The sequence below is a fragment of the Myotis brandtii genome, unplaced genomic scaffold, assembly GCF_000412655.1.
Source record: "Myotis brandtii unplaced genomic scaffold, ASM41265v1 scaffold165, whole genome shotgun sequence".
Lineage (NCBI taxonomy): Eukaryota > Metazoa > Chordata > Mammalia > Chiroptera > Vespertilionidae > Myotis > Myotis brandtii.
In genome coordinates this window covers 358,450-376,978 of record NW_005356042.1, presented here as the reverse complement: position 1 = coordinate 376,978, position 18,529 = coordinate 358,450, and the positions used below count along the sequence as shown (strand labels likewise).

Genomic DNA, 18,529 nt, shown 5'->3' with positions numbered 1-18,529 from the left:
GCTCCGACGTACTGCGCATCGAATACCTGTACCGCCGCGGGAGGCGCCAGCTCCAGTTGCTACGCTCGGGCCACGCCAAAACCTTGGACGCCTTCGAGCGCCGGCAGGGCGCCAACGAGGAGCCCGGCGAAGCGGGGGCCCCTACGACTCCGCCTGAGGAGAGTGACGATTCGAGGAACCCTCTCGAATGGAGTCACCGGAGACCCCGCCGGGTGGACGGTGACAGGCTGAAGAGCTCAGATGGAGCAGGGGAACGGTGTGGTGGGGCCAGGGAACCCGCATGATGGGAGGTGAGAGGTCTTGAGAGACTAGCTGGATGGATGGGGGGATCGGAGAGCCGTCCTGGCGATGTCGGGTTTAAAGACCACCATGATGGATGGCAAGATATGCTTGCCCTTGTACGATTCGTAGTAACTTGTCGTACTCCTTCATGAGAGCTTGGGGCGGGCTGGGTCGCCCGCTGGCTGGACTGTGTCAAGCTGAGAACTACTTACTAGAAGGCATGGGAGCCAGGACACCCCCCCCACCCCCCCACCCCGTTGGACCGAAAGAAACTGAAACACCCTTCTCTTCACCTCTGGCTCCTGAACCCCCCTCTTTGTATTTAATTCTGATAACAGCAGGTTTTTTTTGCTGAGGAATTTGAGAAGGTGCCCTGATGGACAACGGCGAGAAGCGTCGAATCCCTTTGGAAAACTTTCCCCCCACTAATGGCAGCGAACTAGGACTGGTGAGGAAGGGAGTAGGGTCTCATCCCAGCTGATCATTTGAAGACCCCTCAAGACCTCTACACTTACTGTTTCTGAGGGCGAGCCCTGACTCCTGCACCCTTCAGGACTGTCAAACAAATGGAATAAAGTTGGGGATGTGCTTACTTCCTGTCGGTGGTCTTAAAGATTTTATGTGTTTGGGGATTTTTGAAGAGGCACACCAAGAAGTGACCCTCTGGGAGGAATGGGTGTTGGGAGCTGTCTTCCCCTCTGGAGCCCTGTAGACTGGCAGATTGGTTGAATCAGCATTGATCTCTCTCCTGGGCAGATCCATGAGAGACCCCAAAGAAACCCCAGTTGACTCTTTAATGGAGAATAGGGAGGCAAGAGAAGCGATGGTAGAGCTGAGGTCTGGCTGGTAACCACTGAGGCAATAGTGAGGGGTCTTAAGCCTGATTGAGGAGTCCAGCCTCAGGACAAGCTTGGGTGTTTGTCAGCAAGACCCAGGGGTTGGGGAGGAGAGATGGAACCATAGGCCACAGGCAGAACCTCTCCCATGTCCCAGTATGGGCTTGCTTTAGACATTCTTTGGGGTACTGCATTTTGCAATTCTGAGATGTGTTTGCACCCAGGTCAGTTAAATAAGTGGGAAGCAGATGAATTCTTAGTAGATGCAGTTGAAAGGAGCGGGAGGACCTTAGGAAAGGAACCCAGACCTCAAACCAATAGGAAGATGGACAGAAGAGAAAGTCTCTTCCCTAATCCCAGTGGGTACCCAATAGTTATAAAGTTGGGTTGAAATTTGAAGAATTATAAGGACTCTACCAGAAGGTAAGGATAGGCTAGAGGAGATAAAGGGGAGAAATGCAGGGTCCCAGGTGAGACCTGGGGTGCCCCAGGGCGCAGGCTGTTTGACTTCTAGTTCTGCTTTGTCTCTGGTTAATATTCACCTAACCTCTCTCAGGCCCTTTGTCACCTTGTTTATCTATCTTAGCCTCAGTGTTTTTCATCAGGGTGGTCCTGTTAGTCCTGCCCTGGCTCCATCTCAGTAAAAGCAAAAGTCAAAGCGGCTGACAGAGTCCTACCCATCCAGCTTCCATTATGTCTCCTCTGCATCTGCCATCTTTCCCTCTTGCTCACTCCTGGTCCAGATCTTGTGACCTAACAAGCTTCAGGATGGGAGCTTCTGGCAGCACTGCAGGAGATGAGCGAGTTTCCACTGGGGCTGGGCTCCCGGATCATGAGAGGAGACATTCACTGGGGTATTACAGATGAACAGAGTTTGCTTGGTAGAGAGGATAAGGAAGGGGAATGCCTGGTTTGAGGTTGTAGGTGAGTGGTGATTAAGAGTTTACACTCCCACTTGGCCAGCATGGCTCTGGTTGAGCATTAGCTTATGAACCGGGAGGTCACGACACATGCCTGGGTTGTGGGTTCAATCCCTAGTGTGGGGCTTGCAGGAGGCAGCCAATCAATGATTCTCTCTTATCATTGATGTTTCTTTCCCTTTCTCCCTCTCTCTCTCTCTGAAATCAATAAAATAAAATAAATAAATAAATAATTTTTTTAAAGAGCTTGCACTCCGGAAGTGGAATGCCTAGATTTGAACCCCAGTTCCAACATGGATTACATGATTGTGGGCAAGTGATTTAACCTCTGTGCCTCAACATCCTTATCTGTGAAATGGACATCATAATAGTGCCTCTCTCATGTGACTTTTGTGATGATATAGTGAATTAAGTACATCTTGTGTCAGATGATGTTATCCAACCCCAGGACCCTCTTGCCTACTTCAGTTCACTTACAGCTGAAAAAGGAGGCTTTCAGTTTCCGGCCCTGAGCCCTGGCATCTCTGCTCCTCTGCTGAGAGCTTTCTGAGAGTTATGGAAGGTGAGCTAATGCTCTCAGCCTATGGTGGATATCAGTCACTGGATGAGTGCCCCAGCCTTCCTGTTGTCTGGTCCAGAGAGCGCAACAAGCGTTCTATAGCATCCTCAGAAGAACCATCCCCTCCCCCACCCGTTTCCCACAGTGGCTACCACTCCATAAGCACCTTTTCTGGCTTACCCCCTTACCTGTCTCACTCTCCCCACTCGCTGCCTCCTGCCTCCTGGAATCAAGTCCTAAATAAAGCACCTCACCCAAGTCCTTGCTCCTTGTGCTGTGTGTAAAGCCCACAGTTGATACTCTGTGTCTGCTATGGTTTTTGTTGTTTTGTTAATCCTCACCTGAGGATAATTTTTCCGTTGATATTTAGAGAGAGTGGAAGGGACGGGGAGAGACAGAGAGAAACATCAATGTGAGAGAGAGACATTGATTGGTTGCCTCCTGCATCGGCCCCAACCGTGGACGAGGATAGAGCCTGCAAATGAGGTACATGACCTTCAGTCTGCAAGCCAATGCTCTAACCACTGAGCAACTGGTTAGGGCTGCTGCTGTGTTTTTTACTCTGCTAAGGCACAGGGTCAGTTGCTTCTCAACCCCTTGACCCTATCTGTTAAATAAGAATCTCCTGATCTAAGACTTTACAGCAATATTAAAAAATTAATATTAAAATTAATTTCACCTGTTTCTACTGTTTAATTGTGACTACTAGAAAATTTGGAATAATTTGGAATATGGATTATGGGTTAATAATAGAACTGAATCACCCTGGCCGGTTTGGCTCAGTGGATAGAGTGTCGGCTCATGGACTTAAGGGTCCCGAGTTCCATTCCAGTCAAAGGCATGTACCTCAGTTGCAGGCTCAGTCCCCGTGCAACCAATGATGTGTCTCTCACATCAGTGGATTTTTTTCTCTCTCTCTCTCTCCCATTTCCACTCTCTAAAAAAAAAAAAAATCAGTGGAAAATATCCTCGGGTGAGGATTAAAAAACACACAACTGAATTGAGTTGTTAAATTTTCCAATTTTGATGACTGTACTCTAGTTGTGTATGAGAGTGCCTTTATTCCTCAGAACTGCACACTGAAGTATTCAGGAGCAAACAGTATCATGTCTACAACTTACTCTCAAATGGTTCCAAAATAGAGGGTGTCCTCAAAAAAATGTATACACTTTACAGCTGATAGCTCAATTTTGAAAATGAAATGTATTTTAATAAACACTGCCTTTATTCAAAGTGTACATACATTTTTGGGGACACCCTATATATGCACATATGTAAACATGTTAGTGAGAGTGTGAATAGTGAAGTACATGGGGCAAAATGTTAACAATTGGTGAATCTGGGTAAAGGATATATGGGAGTTTGTTGTACTAGTTTAAATAGCCCTGGCTGGTGTTCTCAGTGGTTAGAGCATCAGCCTGGGCACTGAAAGGTCATGGTTTGATTCCTGGTCAAGGGCATATACCTGGGTTGCAGGTTTATCCCTGGGCCCTGTTGTTGGGGCAGGTGTGGGAGGCAAGCAATCGATGTGTCTCTCTCACATTGATGTTCTCTCCCCTTTTCCTCCCTCCTTCCACTCTCTCTAAAAATAAATGGGAAAATATCCTTGGGTGAGGATTAACAATAAATAATAAACTAATAAATTAAAGTTATGTATTTTTGACCTTTGAAAAACTAACGTCTGGTTTCCCTGGCAGATTCTGATCTTCATCCTATTGGGAATGACAGGTTACTAGAATATGTTCTTCTTAGGTCACAAACTCAGCTGTCCCAAGGGTCCAAGCCAGATGCATGAGGTGGTCCAGTGGGGCCTTTGGGAATTCTGGGAAACTCACAGTCCCTAAAGAAGAAAGTTCCTACCACTCCTGCTCAATACCCTCAAACAGCAACATCCAGTGTTGATGTGAAGGAATGACTAGAATTTTCTTTATGGTAATAAAAGAATTGTGACTAAATTTTAAAACAGAATCCTGATCTGGAGACGCTTCCTGAATTGTTGGTAAAGCTTCAGAAGAATTTAGGAAAGGAGAGTGGGCACCTGGGAGGATTAAAGGGATTGGCCCTGAGTTGGTAATGATTACAGCTGGTGAAGAGTCCACAAGGACCTGTAATGCTGTTCCTTATTTTTTTGTTCAAGTTCAAAAAGTACCAGAATGAAAGTTGAAAAAACGAAACAAACTCCTATGATGCCCATCTCACTCAGACTGGAAGTCCTCACTGTGGTCCACAAGGCCCCATAACCTCTCTCTTACCTCAACCCCTCCAGCACTCACACTTCAGCCACACTAGCCTTGCCATGTGCCAAGCACACTCCTACCTGTGGGCCTTTGCACTTACTGTTTCCTTTACCTGGAATGCTTTTCCTCTAGGTCTGCACTGTCCAGGATGGTAGCTGAGAGATACTTGTGATTGAGGAATTTTTAATTTTTTTAAAATAAATTTTAAGTAATTTAAAATTTAAAAGAGAAGCCATGTAAAATATTCCATTAAATAGAACCTCTTTGGGTAGGACTACATTTTATTTAATCTGTTGGAAATTAAGTGTCTGAATTGAGATGTGCTATATAAAGAGTGAAATACACACCAGATTTCAAAGACAGTAAAAAAAATGGATTATAAATCCTCATGTATTTTTATATTCATTACACATTGAATTGATGTTTTGTATATATTGGGTTAAAGTATAAATTATTAAAGTTAATTTTCACCTGTTTCTATTATTTAACAGTGACTACTAGAAAATTTTAAATTATTTTTATGCCTCACTTTATATTTCTACTAGAGGCCCAGTGCATGAAATTCATGCACTTAGGGGAGGGGAGGGCGCAGTCCAGGAACCCTCAGGGGATATCCAACTGACAACTTAGGCCGGCTCCCATGGAGCAGTCTTAGCCAGCAGTCAGACATCCTTAGCGCTGCTGCGCAGGTGGGAGAGGCTCCCACCACCGCCTCTGCGCTCACCAGCCGTGAGCACAGCTCAGTGTGGGAGCGCACTGATCACCAGTGGGCAGCTCCTGCATTGAGCATCTGCCCCATGGTGGTCAGTGCACATCATAGTGACCAGTCATTCTGCCTTTTGGTCAATTTGCATATTAGCCTTTTATTATATACTAGGGGCCCAGTGCACCAATTTGTGCATCTTGAAAGGAACTGTGGGCCACGAGACTGTGGTGGGCACAGGGGCGGTTCTCAGCCCATCCTCTGCACTCCCGCCTGGCCCCTCCCACCTGGCCCAGCCCTGGTCCCCTGTCTGCCAGCAGCCCCGCTCTGGCTGCTGCAGCTCCCACACGCTGACAGCGCAGAGCGATTGGGACCAGCGCCATCAGCAAGTGAGAGCAGCAGCTGCTGGCCCCGATCACCGCTCAGGAGCAGGGGGAGGTGGAGAAGTCCTCAGGAGCAATTGGGGCTGGCAGCCGCTGCTCGCACCCGCTGCTCACACTGGCTGACTGTGCTGAGCGATCAGGACTGATGACACTGTGGGTGTGAGCGGGGCTGGTGCTGGCAGTGGGTGCGAACGGAGGCTCCGGTGCCGGCAGCGGGTGTGAGCAGGACCAGCACCGGCAGCAGATAGGCAAGACATTGAGCCATGGGGGGCGGGGAGGGGTGCTAAGGTAGGCACAAATCTGAGTGAAGGACTCCACTGTGGACTGGAATTGACCTTTCCTTTCATGATGAAGGCTTTCTTATGGAGTCAAGCCAGAGGTTTTTGGTTCCCTTGGAAATACATTTCTATTACCTCTTAGCAGATAGGCCTGTTGGAAGCATGGATTAGCAATCATGGATATAGGTCAGTGATGGCGAACCTATGACACGCGTGTCAGAGGTGACACGTGAACTCATTTTTTTGGTTGATTTTTCTTTGTTAAATGGCATTTAAATATATAAAATAAATATCAAAAATATAAATCTTTGTTTTACTATGGTTGCAAATATCAAAGAATTTCTATATGTGACACAGCACCAGAGTTAAGTTAGGGTTTTTCAAAATGCTGACACGCCGAGCTCAAAAGGTTCGCTATCACTGATATAGGAGGATTGGACAGCACTACTCTAGGAGTCCATGTGGCTTGTTTCCTCACTATAGTTTGCTATAATGACGTAATTATCTCCCTGCCACCTCCCTCAACCACCCAAAATTTTACCTCCTTTCCCTTTGCCCACTTTAGTTTTTCTTCGTAGCACTTATCACCATCTGACATATTACATATCTCACCTATTGCTTTTATTTACCATTAATCTCCCCTGTAGAAATCAGCCCCACCAAGGTCAAGAATTTTAGCCTTTGAATTCACTGTCATTGCCCTATTCTTTGAACAGGACCTGGCTTACCGGAGACAGTCAATATATATTTTTTTAATATATTTTATTGATTTTTTACAGAGAGGAAGGGAGAGAGATAGAGAGTTAGCAACATGGATCAGCTGCCTCCTGCACACCCCCTAATGGAGATGTGCCCGCAACCAAGGTACATGCCCTTGACCGGAATCGAACCTGGGACCTTTCAGTCCGCAGACCGACGCTCTATCCACTGAGCCAAACCGGTTTCAGCGACAGTCAATATTAAATGAACGAATGGATGAATGACACATTTGCTCCATTACCCGATCAGTAGGGTCAATATTGCCAAAACTCTGCCCACCCTATTTATGGTGACTCCAGGTAGACTGCCTCCTCCTTGGTTGGGTACAGAGACTTGGCCTGGCATTTGAAACAGGACAGACCCAGACTTGCATCCCAACTTACCCCTGAACCTGGAGTCTCCCAGAATCTGCTGCTTCCCTATCCTCCTCCTTCAGTGTCCATCCCCCCTTCAGGTAAGCGCTTCCTCATTTTCTTTGAAGACCCACTCCTTCCTCTATTTCAGTACACATTTCAGGCAGGGCTGCCTGCAGCCCACAGGAAATCAGGTGACTAGCCAAAGGAGCCAGCCTTGGGACTTTGGAACTGTAAAGGAAGAATGACTCTCCTATTGGCTACCAAATTAGTGGGATGAACGCTTGGAGGTTTTAAGGGATACTCTGGCCACCACAAGATAATAATGAAGTCAAATCAGAGGAAGGAATTGAGAAATGGAGCTATCATTTGAGCCCCCGGACCCAGCTCTTTTTTCAGTCCCTAACTTCAGTTACCCACAAAAATAAATTCCCATTTCTGTTTAAATCAGTGGTGACTAGGCTTCAGTCACTTGCTCCCTGTGTGTCCTCAGTGACTTCCCCACTAGAGCCTGTTTCCCGTTCTGTTAACTGGGGACATATCATTTGGTGGCTGTGAGGATTAAAGAAGAGATCTAAATGCACATCCAGGAGCCTAGCACAAGGCTCTGTTCTTGAGTCTGATTCTGTTCCACCTCTTGTCCCAACTCTTTAAGCTCTGGGAAGTGGATGATCTTAGACACCTGGCGCTGGGTACTGGACTCCAGGACTGAGCCCTGGAAACTCCACTTGGTTGTCATCATGACTCATGGAAGAAGTTTCACACCCTGCACCAGTGATGGCCCAGCCTGGGAGCCCACAATGTAGAATGTTTGAACCGAACACATGTATAGATGCAGGTCAGAGACTATAGCAGGTGCAGCCTGCTTATACCACCTGCACCTTTTCTGTACATACCTCTAGCTTCCTGTGGAAAGCACCTGTGCGTCTCTGCCTGAGGGTTCTTTAAAGACAGGAGAAGCTGGACGTTCTGGGGAGTTGACAACTTCAGGAACCAATGAGAGATGGGAGCTGTTTATATAAATGCCAATTTCTTTGACTTTTGGGTAGAATAACTTTGAATGTGTTCTACACAGTCTCCTACAGGTCACTAGTGAGATGGCACCCAGTTCCCAAAGCAGCAACCAGCTCAGCGCTCCCTTCCCTGGCTCACTTCCTCAAACCCCTACCAAACTGCCTAGGATCACCTCCTAAAAAAACTGCATGTGCTTGCATCTTTGTCTCAGGGTCTAATGGGCTGATTCAGTTCTGCATTCTGTGCTCAAGGCAAAGAAATCTGTGGAGAGGGCTGTCCAGATATATCAGGGCTGTATCCTAGATTCTGAGTACTCAAGCACCCAATATCTACACATTCTGCAATAGACTGATGTTTGTATCCCTCTAAAATATGTACGTTGAAATCCTAACCCACTATGTGATGGTTAGGGGGTGAGGCCTTTGGGAGGAGATTAGGTCTGAGGATACAGCCCTCATGGAAATGATTATTGCCCTTAATCTCTTGAAACCCAAGAGCTCCCTGCTCCTTCTGCCATGTGGGAACACAGCAAGAAGACAGCCATCTATGAACCAGGAAGTAGGTCCTCACCAGATACTGAATCTGTCAATGCCTTGATCTTAGACTTTTCAGCCTACAGAACTGTGAGAAATAAATTTCTATTGTTTATAAGCCATGCATTCTGTTATTTTGTTACAGCAGCCCAAATGGACTAAAACACATCCTTTGACAAGTGACCATTTATTACATATGTCTGGACTGTGTACTCAGATTGGGGGGGGACCATTGACATAGTTGAGCACCAAGTAAGGTGTCCTGGCCAGTCGGGCAGGAGAACAGCAGGGGCTCCCTGACTGGGGCAGGAGTAATGTGAAACCCACCAAGAGAAGGAAGAGAAGAAGGAAGAAGGTCAAGGGCCACTTGGATACAGGAGTGGGGGCTCTGTAAAGGAAAATGCAGTGTTAAATATACAGTGGGCTGCCATCATGAGCCCTGTCTCCCTACACCCCCAGACCCATCTCCCAGGCATCTCACCCAGAATCTACCTCCAGCATCACATCCTGGAGATTGGAAGATGCTTGACTCTTCTTGTCCTAAGGGTAGATAGTAACCAGAAGCAGAATACATGGAAGGGACACTTAGTGTGGACTTTCCATTATTATCATAGACCTACAGGGATGAGCTTATTTCTCCTCCTTTCCTGGTACCCACTTCCTCCCCAGGGCCCCTCATGGGCTTGGAATATCTCTAAGTATAGTGAATGTCTTTCTGTGGCTGTCCTCCAACCAATTCCCCTTTTCCTGGTAACAGGGGCTCAATTTGGTGTGCGGGGAGTGTCAGACTTCCCCACTTTCCTAACAGTACACCTCCACTTCCATGATTAGACATATGACCCAGATATGGCCTATCAGAGCCTTCCATCAGGTTGGCCACTGTGATTGGTTCAGGACCCATGGGGAGCGGAATCAGCCCTGGGACTTGGCTGCTAGTAGGTCAGCGGCATTCTCCTCTTGGGTGGGTAACCAGTAGAAAGTATGTAGCTACTGGGGCAGCCATTTTGCTGAGAAGGAATCCACCTTGGGGAAGTAAAATCTCAAGAGCAAGGGTCTGAGCCCTGATAGCATTAGAGGTCCTGAATTCAACAGTACCTGGACTTTTCAGTAATATGAAAAAATTGCATCCCCTCTTTTGTGTAATTCAATTTGGGTCACTTGCCCAAATTGATATACCTAACTGAGGACCAGCTGACCTGAGACTTCTGGAGCAGGGAGCGTCTTTGGTGACCTACTAAGTGTTTCCGGTGGCTGAGACCCAACATGAATATGTCCTGTGGAGAGAGAGAGTTGTGGGGTCCTGGGACAACCAGTGACAAAGAGACACAAGATTGGGGAAGGGCCAAGATAGAGGGTGTCACAGAGATGTGATGCTGGGGGAAGAGAAGGATCTTGGGAAGACACAAAGAGCAGGGCAGAGCCAAAGAACCTGAGAGGAGAAACATTATTCATTCATTCACCCAACTAATATTTAATGAGTGTCTATTACATGCCAGGCAGTGTTCAAGGAGCTGGGGACACAGTGGCAATGGAAACAGGCAAAGTCTGTATAATGTCAAGATGTGGTAAGTGCCATTAGAAAATAAAGTAAGAGGATAAGGATAATATTTGGAGGCCAGAGCAGGTCTCTCTGAAGAAGTGACACTTGAGGGGAGACTGGAATGAAGGTAGGAGGCAAGCTGGGCATGCATCTTGGGGCTTTGAGATGGGAGTGAATTTGGAATGTTTAAAGAAGAACCAATAAGCTAGTGTGGCTGTAGCAGATTGAGCAAGGGGGAGAGTGAGAGGAAACGAGGAAATGTACATATAGATGGATGAGAAAGAAAAACTGAAAGAATAAGACAGAGGAACCAAGAGACAAAGGGAGGGAGGGAGAAAAGCACTGACACACCAAGAGAGAAAGATACAGAGAGAGGCAGAGGGAGAGACAGAACCGCCAAGATCGCCTTGGAAGGGAAGGACCCTGCTAGGAGGTGCACAGAGGTGTCCTGTGGGTGCCCGGGTGGGGATGTCCCCCACCTGCTCTCACCTCAAGGCCTTGTCCCCTGCTCTGAGGGCCCCTGTGGCCACACAGCTCACAGGGAGCCCCTGGTGTCCAGGCTGTCTTTTGTCCCAAGGGCCCGAAGCCCCCAATGTCCCCTGCTGGGTCCCACTCTAACTCTGCAGGAGTGGGGAGGCTACTGGGTTCCCAGGGCCCCCAGATCCCACCAGGTCCTGGACAGTCTGAATCCGCCTCAATCTCCAAATCCTGGTCCAGTGTGTTGGCCTCCTTGAATACCTGGTCAGAGGACAGAGGTCATGGGGATTGTGAAATTGGCACCAGGACTAGGGATCACCAGGTTGGGCCATACCAGGCTGTAGCTGACCAGCTGGGCCTGCAGCCGCCACAACCGCCAGAAGATGCTGTCTAGGTGGGCTCCAAGGGCCCTCAGGACCTGCTGCAGGGATGCCCAGGCCTGAGGCTCACTCCGCTGTGCCAGCCCCTCACTGAACGCCAGCAGTGCATCTACACGCTCAGCTGTCCCACGTAGGTCTGCCTGTAGGGTCTGGGAACACATGGTTGGACACCACCACCATCCCCATATACACCAGGGGAACCAGAAACCTGGGACCTGGAATTACATGGCCCCCTTTCCTACTGAGAACATGGAGTAAACCCATCTTTCACCCAAGGGAGCTGGTACCCCTCCTGAGGCCCTGCCCACCTCCCCATACCTTGGCCTCCCATTGCCCACCTGCAGCTGGACCATCCCATTCTGGGCCAATGTCCAGGGCCCCAGGCCTCGCTCTAGGTCCTGCAGCCGAAGACCCAGGCCCAATAGGCAAAGGTGCAGGCGGTCCTGCTCAGCCTCCAATACCTCCCAGCCAGAGATAGGGCTCTGGGAAACACAAAGGGCTGAGTCAGTGCCAATGGGCCAACCAAAACCTTGTCCCCACTCTCATTGCCACCCCTCTTTTGCAGACTCCTCCTTTCTGGATGCTTCTCTGAAGCAGAGTCCATCTCTGGCTCTGCACCAGGGCTGCTCCCACCTTGAGTCCTTTCCAGTGGAAGGCCTGGGGACTTCTAGTTCAAAGTCTCAAGGTTTTCAAAGCTCCTAGAAACTTGGGACATGCAGGACCTGGAGGTCTGAGGATCACTCTGCTATGCCAGCCCCTCACTGAACACCAGCAGTGCATCTACTGGGAGGGGGTGATGGAGCTGGATACCCCTACAAGGAATGAGGCTGCACCAGGGCCAATCATGAAATAATTCTCTCTCAGTTTGAAATACTTCTATAATGATTGACAAAGAATCATTTATAGAGTGTCCCTCCCTCCACAGGTGCCCAACACTTTTCCAGAATCATCAATTCATCCCCATGTGGAGGCTAGATTCTAGGGGAAAGAGAGGAGGTGGGGCACAAGGGGCCTGGGTTACCTCAGCTCACCTCACGGTGTTTGCCCCCAGTGGAGTCCTCATGGGAAGAAGGCGTTGGCAATCTAGGGTGACCAGATGTAGGCTCAGTGTTCTTCAGCCCACCCTGTAAGTGCTCAGAAGGATCCAAAGAGCCCTGCCCCAGGGTCCGGGCTTGCTCTGGTCTGGGAGGTAGGAGGCATTGGCAGACCCTTGGGTGAACCTAGGTGCCCATTATCCACTCTAGCCTACCCATCCCCAGCTTCCTTTCCCACATCCCCAGGTGATCAGAGCCACAGTACCTCTTACCCTCAAAGTGCCCCTGCTACTGCCATCACCCCTTTAGGACCCAAGTTTCAAAAGCCCCAGCTCCTACCTGATTCTTTCCTCTTCAGAAGGGCAGACGGTGGATTCAGCAATGTCCAGTTCCCTAGGGGCTCCAGGGGGGTGATTGAGGGGCTCTGAGTGGGGTCCAGGGTCCAGGGCCATAGTTGGGGGCCTAGGGATAGAGTCAGTGAGAATACTTTGGTCCCAGCCCCAGCCCCTTGGAGATCCCAGCTGCAGCCTAGTTCCTCTCTCTCTGGAGGGACTGCTGACTCCACCTTTACCCCATTCCCCGTAGCCCTAGCTCTGGGACCTGCTGATTTTCACTCCAAAGTGAGGAGCACACTTACCCCTCAGTCTTTGTCTCTAGGGACACACTAACTCTCGTTCCGACTCCCACAGTCAGCTAACTTTAAGGTATCCAGCCTTTTCCTAGACAGTGGTGTCCCCTCAGACATCCACAGGACTCACCCAGGCCCCAGGCAGATGGAGGCCCAGGAGCAGGCTCAGCTTTACCTCCTTTCAAGTGAAACCTGGACCCAGGTAACTTGATGCCAGCTCAGGTGACAGTGGCACAACTTTTAACTCCCTAGCAAACAAGTAACTGAACTTTCTAAGCTCACCCCAACCCACCCAATGGGGTATAATCCTGCCCCCTCAAGAGTCCTGGATTCTGCCTGGCTCATCTGAGCCATTCTTCTGACCCCCAGGACCCACACCATTTAGGGTCCCAGACTCAGCACCTCTCAAGAACACAAGCATCTGTCCCTCCACCCCCAATCCAAAACCAAAGAAAGATTTTTGTTGGTTTATTTGAAATGAAGCCTTTCTGTGGTTCCCACAAAGTTATTGGGAAAATAACTCAGGGGACCCGCCTCTTCCCCAGGGTTTCAAGGTTGCAGCTGTCCGAAACTTGATAGTCCGGGAAGCCCAGCAGGTCCTGGGGCCAGGCGTCACTTGCTAAGGAGCAGTCCAGCCCGCAGCACACGGGGCACCCGGCGGATGGTCAGCGAGACACGGGTGCCACGGACCAGGTGGGCTCCAGGCCATGCCGATGGGCATGCGGCAGCGTTGAGCGGTAGAGAGGCGGTGTCGAGTGGATCTACACAGGCCGCTGCGATGCCATGGAGGAGGTGCGTGTAGGCAGTGCCACGAAGTACCAGGAGGCTGCGGGGTTCCAGCAACAGCGAGGTGGCCGGCCGGGGTGGGGGCCGGGGCTGCGGGGAGTATAAATGGTCAGTGGGTCCCCAAAAGTAGAAGGGTAGAAGAAGTTAGCAGACTTTGAGAGTCAGAGAGCGAGGGTCAGCGTGTCCCCAGAGACAGAGACTGAGGGGCAAGTGTGCGCCTCATTTTGGAGTGAAAATCAGCAGGTCCCAGAGCCAGGGCTACAGGGAACGGGGTGAGGGTAGGGTCAGCAGTCCCTCCAGAGAGGGAGGAACTAGGCTGCAGCTGGGATCTCCAAGGGGCTAGGACCAAGGTATCAGTGGTCACAGGGAACTGGGTTGAGGGCTTGACAGAAGTCAGGAGTTGGGGTGGGCCGGGATGGGGAAGCAGAATGAGGCAGAGATGATCTGGTGTAGTCTGGGTCTATCTGCAGACATCAGGATTTTTGAGGAAACTGGCACAATAGGCAGGATATCCGGGGTAATCAGGAGCATGCAGCACTACAGAGGGACCTAAGAAGCAGCGGGGGTCAGGATGTCCAGGGGGATTTCTGTGAACACTGTAGTGTCAGAAATGCATCACTCAGAGAAAGAGGTCAGGGACTCTGCTGTCATGAGCAGCCCTAGAGGACAGTCAGGCCATCTAGGGAGTCTTTGAGCAGCAAGCCAGGTGCCAAGGTGTGGGAGGTCAGTGTTGGGGTGCTCTGTACAGTAGGCAGAGAGAGTTAGGATATCTGGAAGGATGTCAAGGACACTCACAAATGAATGGTGTTGGAGTATCTGAGGATATCAGTGTCTGCTGGAGTATTGGGGAACCCTGCATGGGTTATGTGGACCTTGGGCTACTGGAGCACTCTGAACGTGTGGGCCAAGGGATCTTCAGGGTGTCAGGACATTCCAATCAGCAGGTAGGGGTATTGGGAGTATCTGTGGATATCAAGCTTTCTAGGGCACCCTGCAAGCAGATGGGTTAGGTGTCTGGGAAGACATGGTTGCATTCTATGAGGGACAGGGAAGGTATCTGGGAGGTTATCAAGGGTATCTTGCAGGCAGGTGGGATTGGGGCTTCTTAGAGGATGTGGGATGTGAGAGTGCCCACAAGTGACTGGGGCAGTGTCTCAGGGCCCACCTGCTCTGTAGGGTCCTCATCCTTTGGCTGCCGCGGCTCGTAGAGATCCAGCATGGTGTGGGAGCCCAGGCTGATGGTGCTGACGGTCGGGTAGTACAGTGGCCCGTCCTTGTGGGGCTGGGAAGTGGGCACCAGGGCTGGACAGGGCAGGAGTCCACCCCCCACCCCCACCCTCTCGGGTTCAAGGGGGCCTCCCAGGTGGGGACAGGGAGATGAATGCCTGGTGGGGTGTGTGGCAATGGCCTGCCCCATGATGGATCAGAGGTCTGGGAGTTGGGGTGAGGATGTGTAGTTACCATGATGCCCTCCCCAGGCAGATACTGGTTCACAAGGACGTGGTTGGCTGGGAGACCCCCAAAAAGATTGAGGTCAGACACTTTGTCCACGTAGCGCTGAAGCCACAGAGGAAGCCGCTCAGGAACCATCCCTCGGGGATGTGGGAGCCCACCTGGAGGAGGGCAATGGGGTCCTGAGAGCACCTAACCAAGGAGCCCTCGCACCTCAAGCCCTCACTAATGATATCACCAGGTTTGGTAGCACGCTGACCTTCTCAGGGATGCCTGATTCTTTGGAGATCACCACCCAACCCTTCAAAGGTTTCCTGATGCCTCAAAGGTTTCCTGGAACATTTGAAAGCACCAACTTATAAGGAAATTCCTAATCCCATAGAACCTCTACTGACACTTCTGAATCCTCCTGGCCCTTGGGACCCCTTGAACCCTCAAGGGCCCCCTAATATCTTAAGACTAACCAACCTGAAGCACCTTCTCTAACCCACATCCTTAAATCACCCATGCCCCCAGGCAGGAACACTTACCCCAATTCTGTAACTTCCTCCCAGAGAGCTGAGTCCACTTTGGCTTTGGGGCATTGAAGACCTAGGAGGTGGGGAGGGGGTCACTCATTTTTCAGGACTGCTCTGATTCTCCCACCCAGGCCAACATAGAGGTCTTTACCTGGGGTGGAAAAGGGTTATCTCAGTATCTGTGGGAATGGTTTCCTGAGATAGTGTTCCCAAGATTTTGCTCTTTGCTCTTTCCCCTGTGGCAGCTGCTGCTAGCCCCAAAGCCTACCTATGTCTACTGGGATCGAGGAAAGGAACCAGGGCTACACAACTTCGGTCTGAATCTACTTAGAACTCTGGCCTGCATTGGGCTCTTTTAGCCCAGTAAATAGTCTGCACCCTGTAATTTCCTGGGCTATCTCAGAATAGTCTAACTTTTGGGACCTTCTTGTTTCTATTACCTTGGGGGCGGGGGGGGAGGGGGATGTACTACACTAGGCTATCTCAGCATAGCAAAGAGAGTACTTTGAAAAGTCTCCACTGCCAAGATCCCAAAGTTCTAGAATGAGCCATCTTCAAGAAGTCTATACTCAGTAATCTCCTTGTTCCCTTTATGGTTATGGGGCTGGAATGAGCTATCTCATCACAAGTCTGTGTTCTGTGGCTAACTTTTTCCTGGGACTCAACCTAGACAAGACTAGTTGGAACAGCACAGGGAAGAACTGTGCTCTATTATTTTTTGTGTGTGGGTGTGTGTGCTCTATTATTAAGGCTCTGGGGCTACAAAGGATTGTCCCAGTGCAAGGACTAACCTTTGTAAAGTTTTCTTTCCCCAAAACCTTAAATAGAATATAGACTGGATTACCTCAGCACAGGTGGTCTGTGTTTAGAAATCTTGTTTCCAAGACTCTGGGTCTATGCTGAGCTATTTAAGCAGAGGAAAGAGTATACTCTGTAACATTCTGAGGCCTTGGCTTCCTCAGCACTAAAAATTCTTCATTCCCCAAACATCAAAGGCCTGAACTGGGCTATCTCAGTCTATATTTATAATCTCCTTTTCTCTAAAATAGCAGGAGTGGGCTATCTCAGCACAGAGAATATGGGCTCTGTAACTTCCTCGTTTCTGAGGCTCTGGGCTTGTACTGGCCTATTCTAGCACAAGGAATCCGATCTCAATAACATCTTTGTTTTGGAAGTTGGACTGGCCTATCTCAGCACAGGAAATCTGAGCTCCATAATAATCACTTCATTTCTAAGAATCAGTTTGGTTTCCCCTAAGCTTCCTGGGAAAAACTCTTTCTGACAGGCCCAGTGGGTCCTGAGAGTGAGGGATGGGTGGCACTCTTCTTCCTGCCAGAATCTCCATTATAGCCTCAGGGGCTCTCAAGCAGGAACTAGGATTTGGGGAAGGATCTGGAAAGATGGGAAAAACAGACCAGAAGGGCACTGAGGTCACCTGTCGAAGCAAATACTCCTCCTCTTCCTTGGAGATGAAGTCAGGGACATAGTAGATTACAGGTGGTGCCTAGGATGGAGAGACCCCCCTGAAACTGGTGCCCTTTTACCTACACAGGGACCCTAGCAATGATGAGCAGCCCCCTCCCTCTGTAGTGAGGCTCAGGATGTCCCCAGACAGGCCAGGGCCTGAAGTTGAGGGACCAAGGCCCATTTTGGGGATAGAAAGTGGGAGTGAGATAGGGGAAGAATGAACCTGGAGGGAGCAGTCCCAGCTCACAAACCAGGAGTTGGCCTGCCTATCACCACTTTATCTTCCACCCTCAGTCCTCCCACTGTCACCCTCTGCACCCCCGTCCTGACAACCTGCTCCACCCGGAATGGTTCCAGGGCTGGGACCCTGGAGTCCTGATCCTCCGACACCAACTCCATGCACCCGATCCTGTGAGGAGGAGAGAATATGCTAAGGTCACCAAGCCTCCTACCCTCAGGTTATGGTCCCACTTTCTGCTCTATCATGGGTCAGGGCCTCGGCTCAGCCCTCTAACCAAACTCACTGGATTTCTAAAACCTGAGTCCTCAGCCTCTCAAAGCCACCTAGTGAGCTTCCGGGCTCTTTGCCTGGACACAGTAAGCACCCAGAACATCCAAACTCCATCTACCATGAGCCTATCAAACTACACATATTTGTTCTCTCATGAGAGAACATCCTCTCACAGAGAACATCCTCTGACCCCACTGGGAGCCTTTCTCAAGAGCTTCACAGCCTCTAGGGCTGCACCCCAGAACCCCTTTAAACATCTTACCTTGAGACCCCTTCCTAACAACCAGATTTGCAATCCTGGGCCTCGCTCTCCAACAACATTCAGGATGGAGTCCCTATGGACTCCTCCTGCCTCAAGCCCTTTTAGATGCCACATTCTGAACACCCTGTATCCCCAAACTGAATCTCCTCTGACGCATCCATTCTGTCTCCTTGGATCCCCCCACTCTGGACTCCCTCAGATTTCCCTTCCCGCGCACCCCTTCACTGCAGCGCTCTTGGATCTAAAGCCCTGAGCCTGACTCCTCTCAAACCTTCTTTCTTCCCTGAATCCCCGAGCCGCCCGCCCCCTTAACACACACACACACACACACACACACACACACACACTCCACACTCTGCGCTCCTCGGACCCCCACCCTCAGACCCCTATTCCCGCCCTCCGCCACCCACAAAACTGACCGTCCACCAATGTCCCCACCAATATCCAAATTCAACACCCCTTTTCCTTTCCCAGCCATTTCCTCCCTCTCGTTTCCGACGCAGGAGTCCTGAGACCAATGGGAACTCTCACAGGCCTGAAGGGTCCGCCTTCCACCCAATTGGCGCTCTCACCCAATATTGTCCCGCCCCCTCACTCTCGTCCAGTGATAGGCTGCG

At 50.1% G+C, this 18,529-nt stretch overlaps 2 protein-coding genes across 7 annotated transcripts; both read right to left on the bottom strand.

Moving 5' to 3' along the window:
- Positions 1-9,030: 9,030 nt before the first annotated feature.
- Positions 9,031-13,278, bottom strand: SYNE4 (spectrin repeat containing, nuclear envelope family member 4). 2 transcript variants are annotated; one of them, XM_014536548.1, is made up of 8 exons: positions 12,628-13,278; positions 12,286-12,436; positions 11,593-11,736; positions 11,209-11,403; positions 10,877-11,135; positions 10,054-10,157; positions 9,339-9,397; positions 9,031-9,245 (listed from the first exon to the last, which is right to left on the bottom strand). In XM_014536548.1, the coding sequence occupies exons 1-8, from the start codon at positions 12,738-12,740 to the stop codon at positions 9,071-9,073; spliced, it is 1,200 nt and encodes a 399-aa protein (XP_014392034.1). In that variant the 5' UTR covers positions 12,741-13,278; the 3' UTR covers positions 9,031-9,070. The 2 variants fall into 2 exon arrangements, with proteins under 2 accessions (XP_014392034.1, XP_014392033.1); XM_014536547.1 differs by having other exon boundaries at positions 10,054-10,131; positions 10,887-11,135.
- Positions 13,279-13,371: 93 nt separating this feature from the next.
- Positions 13,372-18,433, bottom strand: ALKBH6 (alkB homolog 6). 5 transcript variants are annotated; one of them, XM_005862408.2, is made up of 7 exons: positions 18,332-18,428; positions 17,473-17,548; positions 17,088-17,176; positions 15,685-15,745; positions 15,164-15,259; positions 14,868-14,984; positions 13,372-13,792 (listed from the first exon to the last, which is right to left on the bottom strand). In XM_005862408.2, the coding sequence occupies exons 1-7, from the start codon at positions 18,388-18,390 to the stop codon at positions 13,529-13,531; spliced, it is 762 nt and encodes a 253-aa protein (XP_005862470.1). In that variant the 5' UTR covers positions 18,391-18,428; the 3' UTR covers positions 13,372-13,528. The 5 variants fall into 5 exon arrangements, with proteins under 5 accessions (XP_005862470.1, XP_005862469.1, XP_005862472.1 ...); XM_005862407.2 differs by having other exon boundaries at positions 15,164-15,315; positions 17,108-17,176; XM_005862411.2 differs by having other exon boundaries at positions 13,696-13,792; positions 14,868-14,946; positions 15,164-15,315; positions 17,108-17,176; positions 18,332-18,433.
- Between the last annotated feature and the right edge of the window lie 96 nt (positions 18,434-18,529).